Source organism: Marmota flaviventris, chromosome 7 (assembly GCF_047511675.1).
Source record: "Marmota flaviventris isolate mMarFla1 chromosome 7, mMarFla1.hap1, whole genome shotgun sequence".
NCBI lineage: Eukaryota > Metazoa > Chordata > Mammalia > Rodentia > Sciuridae > Marmota > Marmota flaviventris.
Window position 1 is genome coordinate 31,224,443 of NC_092504.1, and position 13,439 is coordinate 31,237,881.

General features: G+C 36.4%; 1 protein-coding gene across 2 annotated transcripts in view; it reads left to right on the plus strand.

Annotated features, from left to right (window-relative positions):
• The first annotated feature begins 3,652 nt into the window (after positions 1–3,652).
• The window catches only part of Wdr19 (WD repeat domain 19), a 72,916-nt gene continuing 63,129 nt past the window's right edge, over positions 3,653–13,439 (plus strand). The window contains exons 1-5 of one of the 2 annotated variants that reach the window (XM_027938643.3): positions 3,653–3,666; positions 6,175–6,266; positions 6,559–6,624; positions 8,907–9,032; positions 12,480–12,595. In XM_027938643.3, coding sequence (XP_027794444.2) covers positions 3,661–3,666; positions 6,175–6,266; positions 6,559–6,624; positions 8,907–9,032; positions 12,480–12,595 — 406 coding nt within the window. In that variant the 5' untranslated portion in view covers positions 3,653–3,660. Of the gene's footprint in view, positions 3,667–6,174; positions 6,267–6,558; positions 6,625–8,906; positions 9,033–12,479; positions 12,596–13,439 lie in introns of those variants that run through there. The other variant, XM_071614219.1, reaches the window with a different exon arrangement.

The following is a 13,439-nucleotide window of genomic DNA, read 5'->3' on the forward strand; positions in this document are numbered from 1 at the left end:
TAGTGTCTGTTGTGTTCTGCTGCCTTTCCTATCCTCTACTATCCCCCCCCCCATGTATCTATCTTAATGCCAGTACCACATTGTTTTAATTACTAAAGCTTGTACTAAGTTTGAAATGTGAGAATGTTAGTTTTCCAAATTTGTTGTTCTTTTCCAGGATTGTTTTGAATGCCCTTGAAATTCTTGTTTAACTATGATGATCTATTGGATACCATTGATGAGTCTACACTGACATATTTTTATTACCCAAAGTTCTTAGTTTGTATTGGGATTTACTCTGAGTGTTGTACCTTCTGTGGGTTTTGACAAATGTATAATGGTGTGTATTCACCACAGCAGGATTGTATAGAATAGTTTCACTGTCCTAAAAATCCTGTTCTTGGCCTATTCATCTTTCCCTCCCCACTAACATCTGGCAATCACCAACTATAATGCCTGTAGCTTTATCTCTTCCAGAATGTCATATAATTAGAGACATATGATATAGAGCCTTGTCAGACTGGCTTCTTTCATTTAGCAATTTGCCTTTAAGACCCCTCCACATCTTCATTATTTAATCTCTCATTTCTTTTTAGCACTGAATAAATTTCATTGTCTGGATATACTATAGATTATTTACCCATTCACCTATTGAAGAACATCTTGATTTCTTCCAAGTTTTAGCAATTGTGAATAAAATTGCTATAAACATCTATGTGCAGGTTTTTTTGTGAACATAAGTTTTCAGTTCATTTTGGTAAATACCAAGAAGCATGATTTCTGGATCGTGTGGTAAGAATATGTGTAGTTGTGTAAGAAACTGACACACTATCTTCCAAAGTAGCCATATCACCCTGCATTCCCACCAACAACAAATGAGTATTCCTCTGGCTTCACTTCCTCATCAGCATTTGGTATTTTCAATGTTTTGGATTTTGGCCATTCTAATAGGATTTGTAGTGGTTATTTTAATTTTCAATTCCCAAATGACAGAATTTTCCTTTTTTTTTTTTTTTTTGGCACTGGGAGCACTCCACTGAGCCTCATCCCCAGCCCTATTTTGTATTTTATTTAGAGACAGGGTCTCATTGAGTTGCCTAGTGTCTCACCATTGCTGAGGCTGGCTTTGAACTCATGATCCTCCCATTTCAGCCTCCTGAGCTGCTGGGATTACAGGTGTGCACCACCGCACCCAGCTCCAAATGACAACATTTTTTTAGTCTTTGTCATCTGGATGTCTTCTTCTTCTTTTTTTTTTTAAAGAGAGAGAGAGAGAGAATTTTAATATTTAGTTTTTAGTTTTTAGTTTTCAGCGGACACAACATCTTTGTTTGTATGTGGTGCTGAGGATTGAACCCGGGCCGCATGCATGCCAGGCGAGCGTGCTACCACTTGAGCCACATCCCTAGCCCTGGATGTCTTCTTTAGTGAGGTGTCTGTTCAGGTCTTTAACACACTTTAAAATCAGGTTGTTTATTTTCTTATTGCTGGGTTTTGAGAGTTCTTTAAACATTTTTTATAACAATCCTTTATCAACGTGTATTTTGCAAATATTTTCTCCCAGTCTGTGGTTTGTCTTCCCCATTCTTTTAACATGGTCTTTGAGCAGAGTTTATTTTTTAATTTTAATGAAATCCAGTATGTTATTATTTCTTTCTTGGATCATGACTTTGATGTTATATCTAAAAAGTCATAATTATACCCAAGATCATCTAAATTCTCTCCCATATTATCTTCTAGGAGTTTTATAGTTTTGCATTTAACATTTAGGCCTGTGATCCATTTGGGGTTAATATTTGTGACAGATCTCTGTCTAGATTCATCTTGCTTGCTTGTGGATATCCAGTTGTTTCAGCACTATATGTTGAAAAGAATATTTTTGCTCCATTATATTGCTTTCATAGAGTTAACTATTCTGAGCCTTTTGCCTCTCCCTATTATCTTTAGAATTAGTTCATTCACAAAACAACTCCCTAGGATTTTTGATTGAGATTGCACTGAATCTCTAGATCATGTTAGGGAAAAGTGACATCTAACAATTCTGAGTCTTCCTATTCATGAACATGGACTCTCTATTTAGTTATTCTTTTATATCTTTCATCAATCCATTTTCTTCATATAGATCTTGCACATATTTTGTTAGATTTATAGCTATGTATTTCATTTCAGAGGTGCTAATAGTATCGTTTTTAATTTCAAATTCAATTTGTTCATTGCTAATATATAGGAAAGTGATTAACATTGTATTTTGAAAACTTGCTATAATCGCTTATTAGTTCAGGGTATATTTTTAGTTTTAGGGTTTTTGTTTTGGTTTGTTTTTTGTCCATTCTTTCATATTATCTATACAGACAATCATATCACCTGCAAAGAAAAACACGTATTTTTCTTCTTTTCCCGTCTACCCTTTATTTCTTTTCTTATTGAATTAGCCAGCACTGCCATTATGATGTTGAAATAGGGGGCAAGAGGAGACATCATTGCCTTGTTCCTGACCTTAGGAAAGCTTCAGGTTTCTCATCACAATGTTGACAGCTGGGGTGTGGGGGGCATGGATAACTTTCTTTATTAAGTTGGGAAATTCCCTTCAATTCCTAGTTTATTAAAAATTTTAATGAGTGGATATTAGATGTTCTCAAACACTTTTTTGGCATCTACTGATATTTGGATCATATGATTTTTCTTTAACCTATCAATATGGCTTAAATCAATTGCTCTCCTTTGTGGAATCAGTTTTGCATACCTGAGAAATTCCACTTAATTATGGCATATAACACTTTTTATACATTGTTGGATTCAACTTGCTAATATAGTATTGAGAATTTTGCATTTATGTTCATAAGAAATACTGGCCTGAATCAGGCATGGTGATATACACCTGTAATCCCAGCAACTCAGGAGGCAGAGGCAGGAGAACTGCGAGTTCCAGGTCAGCCTCAGCAACTTAGATACTCAGCAACTTAGTGAGACCCTGTCTCAAAAAATAAAAGGACAGGGGATGTAGCTCATTGATAAAACATCTCTCGGTTCAATCCCCAGTGTGCATGTGCGTGTGTGTGTGTTTCTTATTATGGTTTTGTTTGGGTTTCGTATTGGTGTAATGCTGATCTCTCGAATAAGTTTGAAAGAACCCCTCTATTTCTATTTCCTGAAAGAGACTGTCTTTTGGATGGACTGTGTAGGAATATTTGGCCCATGAGACAATCCTTTCCTATTAGCCAACATTTTGTTTCTCTTTTTCTTTTCTTTCTTCCCCGACCCTTCCCTATCCGGCTTTAACTTCTCTGCTCCCCTTCTGCATACACCGGGTTTTTAGCCACTGGCGGTTCAAAAGCAGCAGCATTCCAGGGCTCACAGAGCCCGCCTCCCCGGGACGAGTCTCTGGATTTCATCCAATCAGAGCCCAGGCAGGAAGAGGAGTCACTGCAAGACCCCGGGACGCCCAATTTATAGGGACTTAACTCCGCCCATGTCATGTGACTGAAGCCACGTCTCCCACCTTTCCCCCGAAGTGGTGGGCTCCTTCGAGTCCCCGCCCCTCCGGGCCCCGCCCTCATATGGAGCTCGGGGATTGGTCTCTGCTCGCTCGGTCTCCTGGGTGACGGGAACGCGGTAGCCCTCTTGAAGGAGACCCGGTGCGCCTGCGCACTTTCTAAATCGCGCGGCTGCTGGAGCTTTGAGATGAAGGTAAGTAACTTACAAATCCTGGGGGTGGGAAGACGCGACCACTGACCCTTCATCAGACCCTCTAAGCGTCCCAGCGAGGAGAGGGTCTGTGCCCCCTTCCCTTCTCTGGAGTTGTGGGGAGGGCAGGGGCGAAATTGAAGGAAGCAGGGGAAAGAAAACAGCAGAGAAGAAGGCGGGGAGAGAGGCCTCTCTTTGCTGGAACCGCGAACCGAGTAGAGGTGCGGGAAGAGGGAACCCCGCCACGGCTTGTAATGAGCAGACTGGGTCTGAAGACACCCGAACTTCACGGCGGAAAGAGGGGGCCACGGTGAAGTTGACTCGATCGGGTTTCATGATCTGCATCATTTCGTGGGGCTAATCCCCTGGCAAGCCGTGCAACTGCCCAGCGACCTAAAAAGAATGAAAAGTCTCCGAAAGAATAGTCTTAAATTGCATCGCCGGTGACTGGTCCAATTTACAGATTGCCTGGTAGCGAGAGCACTGTATTCACCTAGAAATCAGCACCCGCACGCGCACGTCTCGGGCGCATCATCCTCTGCACGCAGGTTTTCTAGTCTTGGGCTTCTCATAATCCCCATTCCCCAATCACTGGCTACAGCTGCCTCACCCTTCCGATTTACTGCAGCAATACCTCCCGTCCTCCTCCGTCAAAGACCTGGAAGGCTCAATTTAAAATTAATTTAGATGTCCAACCCTTCTTTGTGGCTATTAGCGTGGAAATTGGAATTGACAGATTGGTGATCATAACTCATATTTCTAAAGCTGATACTTTCTAATACTTCACAATTTATGAAGTATTAGAAGTAAGGAAGTATTCTCGATTTACAGTTGAGAATTCTATGCTTGAAGTAATTTCAGTGACTTGCTTTAAAGTCCCACAGTTAATAAGCGAGAAACAAAATTTAAATCTTGTTTTTTTGGTTGTGAAGCTAGTACTTTTTCCTCTGCATTGTACTTAGAGTATCTATAGAGCTCCACAGAAGAAAAATAATGTGTAAGATCACAGCCAGAGGCAGGTCTGCCATGAAGGTAATAAAATTCAAATTTAAGGACTCCTCGCTAGTATAAAGGGTTTTCCAGCTAATGCAGTCACAAATTGCAAAAGTAAGACTTTAGAAATACTCTTGTTTTCCCCTTCATGAGTCTCCATGCACTACCAAACCTGAATGATTTAGCAGGTTTCTGCTTTCAATAGAGATGTATTTCCTCTTGTCTTTGGCATAGGAAATGCTCACTGGTGTTTAGAGGATTGAAAATTTTGTGTTGCACTGATTCGTGTTTCCTGCAGTAGTAGTAGTGGTAGTGATAGTACGCCTAGATACAGGGCATCATTGTTTAATCTGTAACTTAGTATTAAAATCTAATTTTTTCACTCAAGTTTATGTTCCTAGATCAGCACTGTTTGATAGTAAGTATAACTTGAGTCAATGTAATTTCAAATTTTTAGTAGCCACATTAAAAATTAGAAAGAAGGGCTGGGGTTGTGGCTCAGCGGTAGAGCACTCGCCTCGCACGTGCGAGACTCTGGGTTCGATCCTCAGCACCACATAAAAATATATGTATAAAATAAAAGTATTGTGTCCAACTACAACTAAAAACTAAATATTTAAGAAAAATGACAAAGAAATGGATAAAACTAATTTTAGTAATATGTTTTTATCTTGCCTGGTATATCCAAAATGTTATTTCAGCATGTAGTCAATATAAAAATTATCAATAAGATAGTTTGCAATCTTTTTTCATACTCTTTGAAATCTGATGTGTATTTTAAACTTATATCACATGTAAATTTGGATTACCCATATTACAAATCCTCAATAGTTACCTGTGGTTTGTGGCTTCCATATTTGACACACCACTTCTAGATTAGACAAATGAAAATTTTTCATTTGATATACTGTCCACCCAATAGCCAAGTTAAACACTTAATAATGAAGTAAACAAAAGGTAGTGAGAGAATAAAGAAAGAAAATATAGACATTTTTATGTCTATCTTAAAAATCATTTATGTTTTTTCAAAAAGCAATTTTGTTAAATATAATTCCCAAGAGTTCAATGGATAATCAACTAAATTCAAACTTAAGTTATTTTGATCTCTATCAACTATAAAATTTAAATTATACATTTTTGTAAATTTAACATTCAAAAACATTTTTTAAAAGGCTATCCTGGTGCAGTGGTGCACTCCTGTCATCAGGAAAATCACAAGTTCAAGGTCAGCCTGGACAACTTAGGAAAATTCATCTCAGAAAAGGAAAAAGTTTTATAATAAGTATTCTCTTATACCTTGAGGCCCATACTGTATTAACCACTTGTGTTTGGTTGTGTTTTGGTGTTTTCTTTTGTGTTTTTATTGCTTTTGGCAGGGAGAAGAGGCAGGGATAAGCACTAACATAAGATTTCACCAACCTTTACCCTAGTGTTTTCATGATCACATTTTGACATATTTTCTGACCAACACTTTATTGTATATGTTTTAAAAATATAAAAATTGTGTTTATTTTTTAGCGTGTTTTCTCTCTACTAGAAAAGACATGGCTTGGCTCACCGATACTGTTTACCTGGCAAAAATCATCAGGAAACTATCTTGCAGCAACAGGGTAAGAATCAGTGAATGTTTTAAGTAATTCTATTATGCCCATATAACCAAACCACCTGTTCTACCAGTAGAAGTTCTTGTGTGACAGTAGTATGGTGGGAAAATGAATATTTTCTCTCTGTTAACATCACAGTTCATAGAACCTTTTCTCTGGCAATAACTTTTTAGATACAAATTATGAAAGTACCATGAAAGAATGCTGAAATCATTTGAGTGGCAACTTAATTTTTTAATATACTTAGATAAATAAAAGAAATAATCAAATCATGTCTTCATATTCTAATTGTTTCCAGAGCTGATCATACAGTAAAAATCTTTGATCGCCATGGCCAAAAAAAAAGTGAAATTAACTTACCTGGGTAAGTACAAGCTTTGTTGCCTAAAATATATATATATATATATATATATATATATATATATATATATATATATATATATTTTTTTTTTTTAATTTGCTAAAAATATTCTTTTAAAAAACATAGTACTTTCTTAAAACTATAATCAAATAAAATTATATATCCTATATATAACCCTCATCTTTTGCCTTCTCCATTTACAGAGCAATTTGTTTTCTTCTAATTACTGAATGCTAACTGGTTGCACAACTGGAGCCCCAAAAGAATTTATTTTCTTTATGACATAGTAGTTAATGAGATATGCAGAATCATAAATGAGTCCAAAATAAGGATTTTCAGATTAGAGATGCTCAACCTGCATCTATTTTAGTAATTTTCTCTCCAATAAGTTGGAAAATAGTTACTTTCCACATTCTTTTATCCATTTTCAGGAAATCATAAGTATAATTTAGGCATTTTTTAATATTTATTTTTAGTTGTAGTTGAACACAATATCTTTATTTTATTTATTTATTTTTATGTGGTGCTGAGGATCGAACCCAGGGCCTCACACATTCAAGGCAAGCACTCTACTGCTGAGCCACAACCCCAGCCCCCAATTTAGGCATTTTTAATGATTCACTGTAATCGTTACCTGTATCAGTTATTCTGCTGATAGTCTTGGTAGTTAAGATTATGTATGTATGTGTAGAGTCCTTCACCGAAATGACCTTTTGCTTCTATGCTTTTAAAATTCACATGTTTTCTGTGGTTTATTGACCATTTTTTGCAAACCAGGTAGTTTTATTTCTCTCGGTCTCAGCCTTTCACACCTCCTGCTCTGCCGCACTCACGTAGTGGGCTACCATTTTGGAATTCGCAATTCTCTCAGTTGTTGATTCTGATTTCTACAATCTGGGAAACAAGAGATCAGAGCAGTCACAGTCTTTATGTCTAAAATAAGGCACTCCGTGAAAAACGTTTTTGAGTAAATCACATGAATTTAATTGCCTAATCTCTAACATCAGGTTTGGTTACACAATGGCATCATTTCTTCTGAATTCTTTTGCTGTATTTATGATAGTTGAATTTGACCAAAATTATCTCCAGATAAATAAGTTGCTATTATACATTAAGTCTTTAATGGGCAGGTGATTTTATCAACAATGTTAAAGCTTCCCTCTTCCATTCTTCCAAGATTTCTAAGGATGTTATGGAAAATTTAAATTTTAAGGGGTTGGGATTGTGGCTCTGTGGTAGAGCACTTGCCTAATTGAGACATTGAATTCAAGCCTTAGCACCACATAAAATAATTAAAAATAAAGTAAAAGATATTGTGTCCACCTATAACTAAAAAAAAAAAATTTTTTTAAAGAAGTAATCCCCAACTTAAATGTAAATCAAAACATGGCTTGGCCAATACCCAAGAGCAAAGAGCCTCAACATGAAAAATAGCATTAGGGAGGAAAAGTTCTATTTTCTTAAGAATTTAATGAATTTCAAAGTTTTAAAATTATAGCAAATGGGCTGGGGCTGTAGCTCAGTGGCAGAGCACTTGCCTACCACATGTGAGGCACTGGGTTCGATCCTCAGCACCAAGTAAAAATAAACAAATAAAGGCATGCTGTCCATCTACATCTACAAAAAAAAATTTTTTTTAATTATAGCAAACATTTTGGAATAATATTAAAGAATCATTTTAAATAGAGCATTTACAGTTTATAACTCTGTTGTGACCTCAAGTGAATCACTATTCTTATTCTATCAAGATATAAAATGAAAATAACATTTCTTACTACTTCAGAATTCAGTCTTCACATTGTTTGTGATCTTACATCTGCATGACCTTGATCTACTTTATTTTCAACTTCTTTATACATAACTTTATTTCTTATCAGTATCTTTATCTCTTTGTAAATCTGAAACAAACTTTCAAAACTTGATTGTAACAATTACCTGTTGATTCTAGGCATGATTTGATGGAGGTGTTTGATGAGTATGTTTTCCCAGAAGGCCAGGTTCTTTATAGGATTCAAGAAAATCTGTTAATTCATTAGGTATAATTATATTAAATTAAATGGTATTAACAATAAAATTTAAAATTTTTTTCAACAAAAATCTGAAGTTAGTATTAGCTAAACAGTCAATAGAGAGTTACATTTCTCATTTTGGAGTTATGACCTGTTCAAAATAGATTGAATGGTTTTGTGGTAAACAAAAGTCACAAATAGGTCTTTCAATTTCTTTCCCCCTACTTAAGAAAAAATGTACAGAAATGTTTTGCTCTCTCTCTTTTTTTTTTAAAGTAACTGTGTTGCCATGGATTGGGATAAAGATGGAGATATCCTAGCAGTGATTGCTGAGAAATCCAGCTGCATTTATCTCTGGGATGCCAACACAAATAAAACCAGCCAACTAGACAGTGGCATTAGGTAAGGATAACCTACCTTCCTTTCTTTCTTTCTTTCTTTATTTTTCTTTCTTTCTTTCCTTCTTTCTTTCTTTATTTATTTAAGTGGTGATCTCAGTTCTTTGGTTTTACTTTATTTTTTGACTAACATCGATTAATTGAATATATAATTGGAGTATAGCATGAAATTTCAACACAAGCATACAGCATGCACTGACCAAATCAGGGTAATTAGCATTTACCAACATTTTTATTTTGTTAATATTCACTTATAAACATGATCATCTGTAAGTTTGATGCCAGCAGTTCATTTTAAAGATGACTTGAGTTACTTTCTTATAAATGAAAAATCTCATTTCATTCTGTTATTATTGTTATATAATCCTAACCTAAACCAGCTGTGTGTTATGGCCAGGCATGAAATTAAGACCTGAAGAAATGGTAGATGTTATTGTAATTGTCATTAAGATAAAATTTAGGATTTTTGCTCTTGGTATTAATATTTAATGTCTAAAGAACTTTTATATATACAAATATATAGCTGCTACTTTTTGATCTTTATGTAAAGGCAAATCCTGTGTATGTATGTATGTTAAGGTGAAACTCTTAAGTTGGAATATCAAAATTTTGTAAATTTTTTTTTCAACTTACATGCCCTTAAATATTTTAGATTCCATCTACAAATTTGATCTGAAATTATTCTTTTGAGCACTTCAAATACCTTAAACAGTATACAAAACATTCAAATAGGATTATTAAAAACTTACTATGATGCTACTTAACTAAAAAAACTGTTTTAACATCATTTCTTCATTCTTGCTGTCTATATTTTTATATCTTCTTAGGATTAAACCAGTATTTACTCTGATACTGGCCTACAGCAGTAATCAGTTAGATAATTGAGATACAGCCATCTTTCCAGAGAGAACCCTACATAAAACATCTGGTTCATCAACCAACCTATTCTTGGCTAGATCATGGCACATGGTTGCCTCTCCCAAGGCAACCCAGCCCTGACTACTGGTTATCTTGCTCAGTCTGTTTTTTGATTGATCTTCAATTGTCATATCATCAGTAAGATTCTTCTAAACCCACACCTTCCATAGAAGTTGCAGGGTTTTGTAGTCTGTGCTTTTCTCTAGAATTACCTGTCTTTTTTTTTTCCCCCTAGTACTGGGGTATACATTCTAGCCAAATGCTGTATCACTAAGCTACATGCCTCACTCAAGTGATTACTGTTTGAAGTTTTTCTTGACCATAGATAACATAAGAGTATTCTACATTGGCATGATCTGTTAATATTATTGGGAATTTATGTATGTTTTTCTTTTTATAAATTATAGGCCCCTCTAGAGACCTTATCTCCTAAGAGAAGAAGGACAGAGCCTGTTCAGTTAGCTCTTTGTTTCAGGACATCCAGTTCCTTGATTTTCTTAGAACTCCCTGTTTACCCTCTTTATCGGGGGTGGTTGTGTGATGGTTGGTTCTGATCGACTGTTGAATAGACCAGTGTTACATTACTCCTGATGCTGATCAGACCTTGGTTGTGTGATGGTTGGTTCTGATCGACTGTTGAATAGACCAGTGTTACATTACTCCTGATGCTGATCAGACCTTGTTCTTATTACACATGCCCTCTTGTCTGTTACTATTTAACTCGATCACAATTCTTTTTATTCATGTGATCTGAGAAACAGATTCCAAGATGTCATTAACTGGATAAGAGATTTACTAAGGGAACACCTATGAGAGGACCTGGGGGGCGGGGAGAGAAGACATTAGAAGAGCTGTGAGACCCCAGTGCCTATCTAGCCCTAGGGAAAGAGAGGGAAGGAAGGATGAATAGAGACATCTTTGACTGTAGCATAGTTCTGAGACAGTTCCGCTGGGCCTAGGGGGAATCTTTGAAGCTAAGGAGTCCTGGGTCTCCAGGAATGGGCCTTGGAGTATCCCTGTCTTGTTCAGTCATTATCTAGAAACAGTCCATGGCAAAGCATAGCTCCACTCATGGAGGTGATAGATTCCAGTGCTGAGCAGCTGGGGCCCTAGATCAGTTACACTCTGCAGCCAGAGATCTGAGAGACAGTCACATGGCTGCTACACCTGCTTAAACAGGTAGAGAAAAATTCATGTTTGTCTTTTATAAAATATATAGTTAATAGAAGAACCCAGCAGTCTGGTATATTAGCACTCCCTTTACTTACTGAAATTAATTTTTAACTAAACATTTTGTCATATTCACATGTTATTAAAACTAACTTTTCATATACTTATTCTTATCATACTTTTATGATCTTTTACAAACTTATATCAATTAAGTATATAATTTGAGGCGGGGGGCGGTACTGGAAATTGAACTCACGGGCACTCAACCCTGAGCCACATCCCCAGCCCTATTTTGTATTTTATTTAGAGACAGGGTCTCACTGAGTTGCTTGCACCTCCCTTTTGCTGAGGCTGGCTTTGAACTCTTGATCCTCCTGCCTCAGCCTCCCAAACTGCTGGGATTACAGGCGTGTGCACCCCGCCCAGCTTAAGTATATAATTTTTGATGCTCAAATTCTCCTAATTTAGCTTGAGAAGTCCTCTTTAAGCTTACTCTTTTAATTACTACCCTCAACATTCTTGGGAGGAGTGCTCTTCCTGAAAACAGGAGCATGGTCTGTCAGTGGTGTTCAAAATGTAGCTGCATCAGAGGGCTTATTAAAACACATATAGCCAGGTAACACTACCACCACCCCAGCCATGCCCAAGTTTTTCACTGAGTGGTTCGAGGTTGTCATCTGACATCTGGCATTTCTAATAAGTTCCCAGGTGATGCTGCTGGTTCTGGGTTTGAAAGCTGCTGATCTAGACCCATTGTGGTTTCTTTTCTCAATATGTGGAATGAGCTATTTCCCAAAGAGTCCTTGATTACCTTTCACAGGGAATTATATAAAAGTCCAACCCATGAATCTTAGATTGCATATTATAACTGGTGGCAGGTAAAAGTGCTGTCTACCTGCTTCTGAGCTATTCTTAATAGTGACAGAGCCAGCAAAAAGATATATCTTTTTTTAAAGTCACAAATTCCCAGTGATTTTTCCAATTCAGTATATCATGTTATTTTACTACTACTTTGTGAAAGCACAAAGTTTCATCATCCATTAAGATTTTTACAACAATTAATGGTAAACCCATCATTAGTGAAGTAATGTCAAGAGTCATTCCATGAAATTTGAGGTTACATCATAACCAACTAGAAGTCTATATTCATTATATATTTATATTTTGAGTCTGATCCTAAGATCATCTTATAGCATCTCCAAAATTTCTTTAGCACTCAATTTTTGTCCTTAAGCATTAAGTTATAATTTCATGCTTTAGCTTCTGAGCAGAGGTTAAGATTATTTCATGAAGTACATTTTGAAAGGATTATTTAGAGGTCATAATGGTGAATTGTTTAGTAATTTGTATCTTAATGTTACAGGGATCAAATGTCTTTCCTTCTTTGGGCAAAAGTTGGAAGTTTCCTGGCTGTTGGAACTATTAAAGGAAATTTGCTAATTTATAATCATCAGACATCTCGAAAGATTCCTGTCCTTGGTAGGTTGTAGCTGGAAACACTGCCGAATATTTGAGATGCTTTACCTAAATGTAAATTTTTTGCCTCATATTCTCTTGATATTGCAAAGGAAATTTTGTAACAGGAAGGCCCTCCCTGCTTCAGTCTCACAGCTAGTTAAACAAGAAAATCCTTCTTCACTGCTTACTAAGAATTTCCCAGGGTTAAGGTCAGCTGATGTCTTTGAGCAACAAGACAATAATGATATGGATTCCATTTGTCCTTTTCTCACCCAGCTTGTATCTTTCAAGGTGAACTTTAGTTATGTTATAATGTAACAATTTTAGTCCATGTAGTAGGTGAACCAAAACATTTGGTAATTGTTTAAGTGAAGTATATTCAGATTCCTAATTCTGACACCTCACTCTGTCCAAACACCAATTAAATCTAGATGTTGAGGGTTTGGAATTGTGGCACTTGCCTAGTAAGTGTGAGGCACTGGGTTCAATCCTCTGCACCACATAAAAAAATAAATAAAACAAAGGTTTGTGTACATCTATAATTTAAAAAAAATAATAAATTTAGGGGCTGGGCTGAGTTCTGTTTGCCTCAGGTATGTGGCTAGGAGTGTTTGTTTCTTGTCTGACCTAGTTTCAGGCTCTTTGAATCCCCCACCCTTTGGTCACCTGGCCTGTGCCCTCTGAATACCCTTGAAGATGCAGTATTGGTTCTTTTCAGTTAACATCATGCTGCTGACTTGTGGAACTATTGGGCTTAATGCAGGTGGCCAGAAAAAGTTATAACTTACTGCTAACAAAGGTATTAAACTCCAGAGGTAGTGGCACCTACAGAATACTTGAGTACCTTTCCATTAAGGACAGTTAA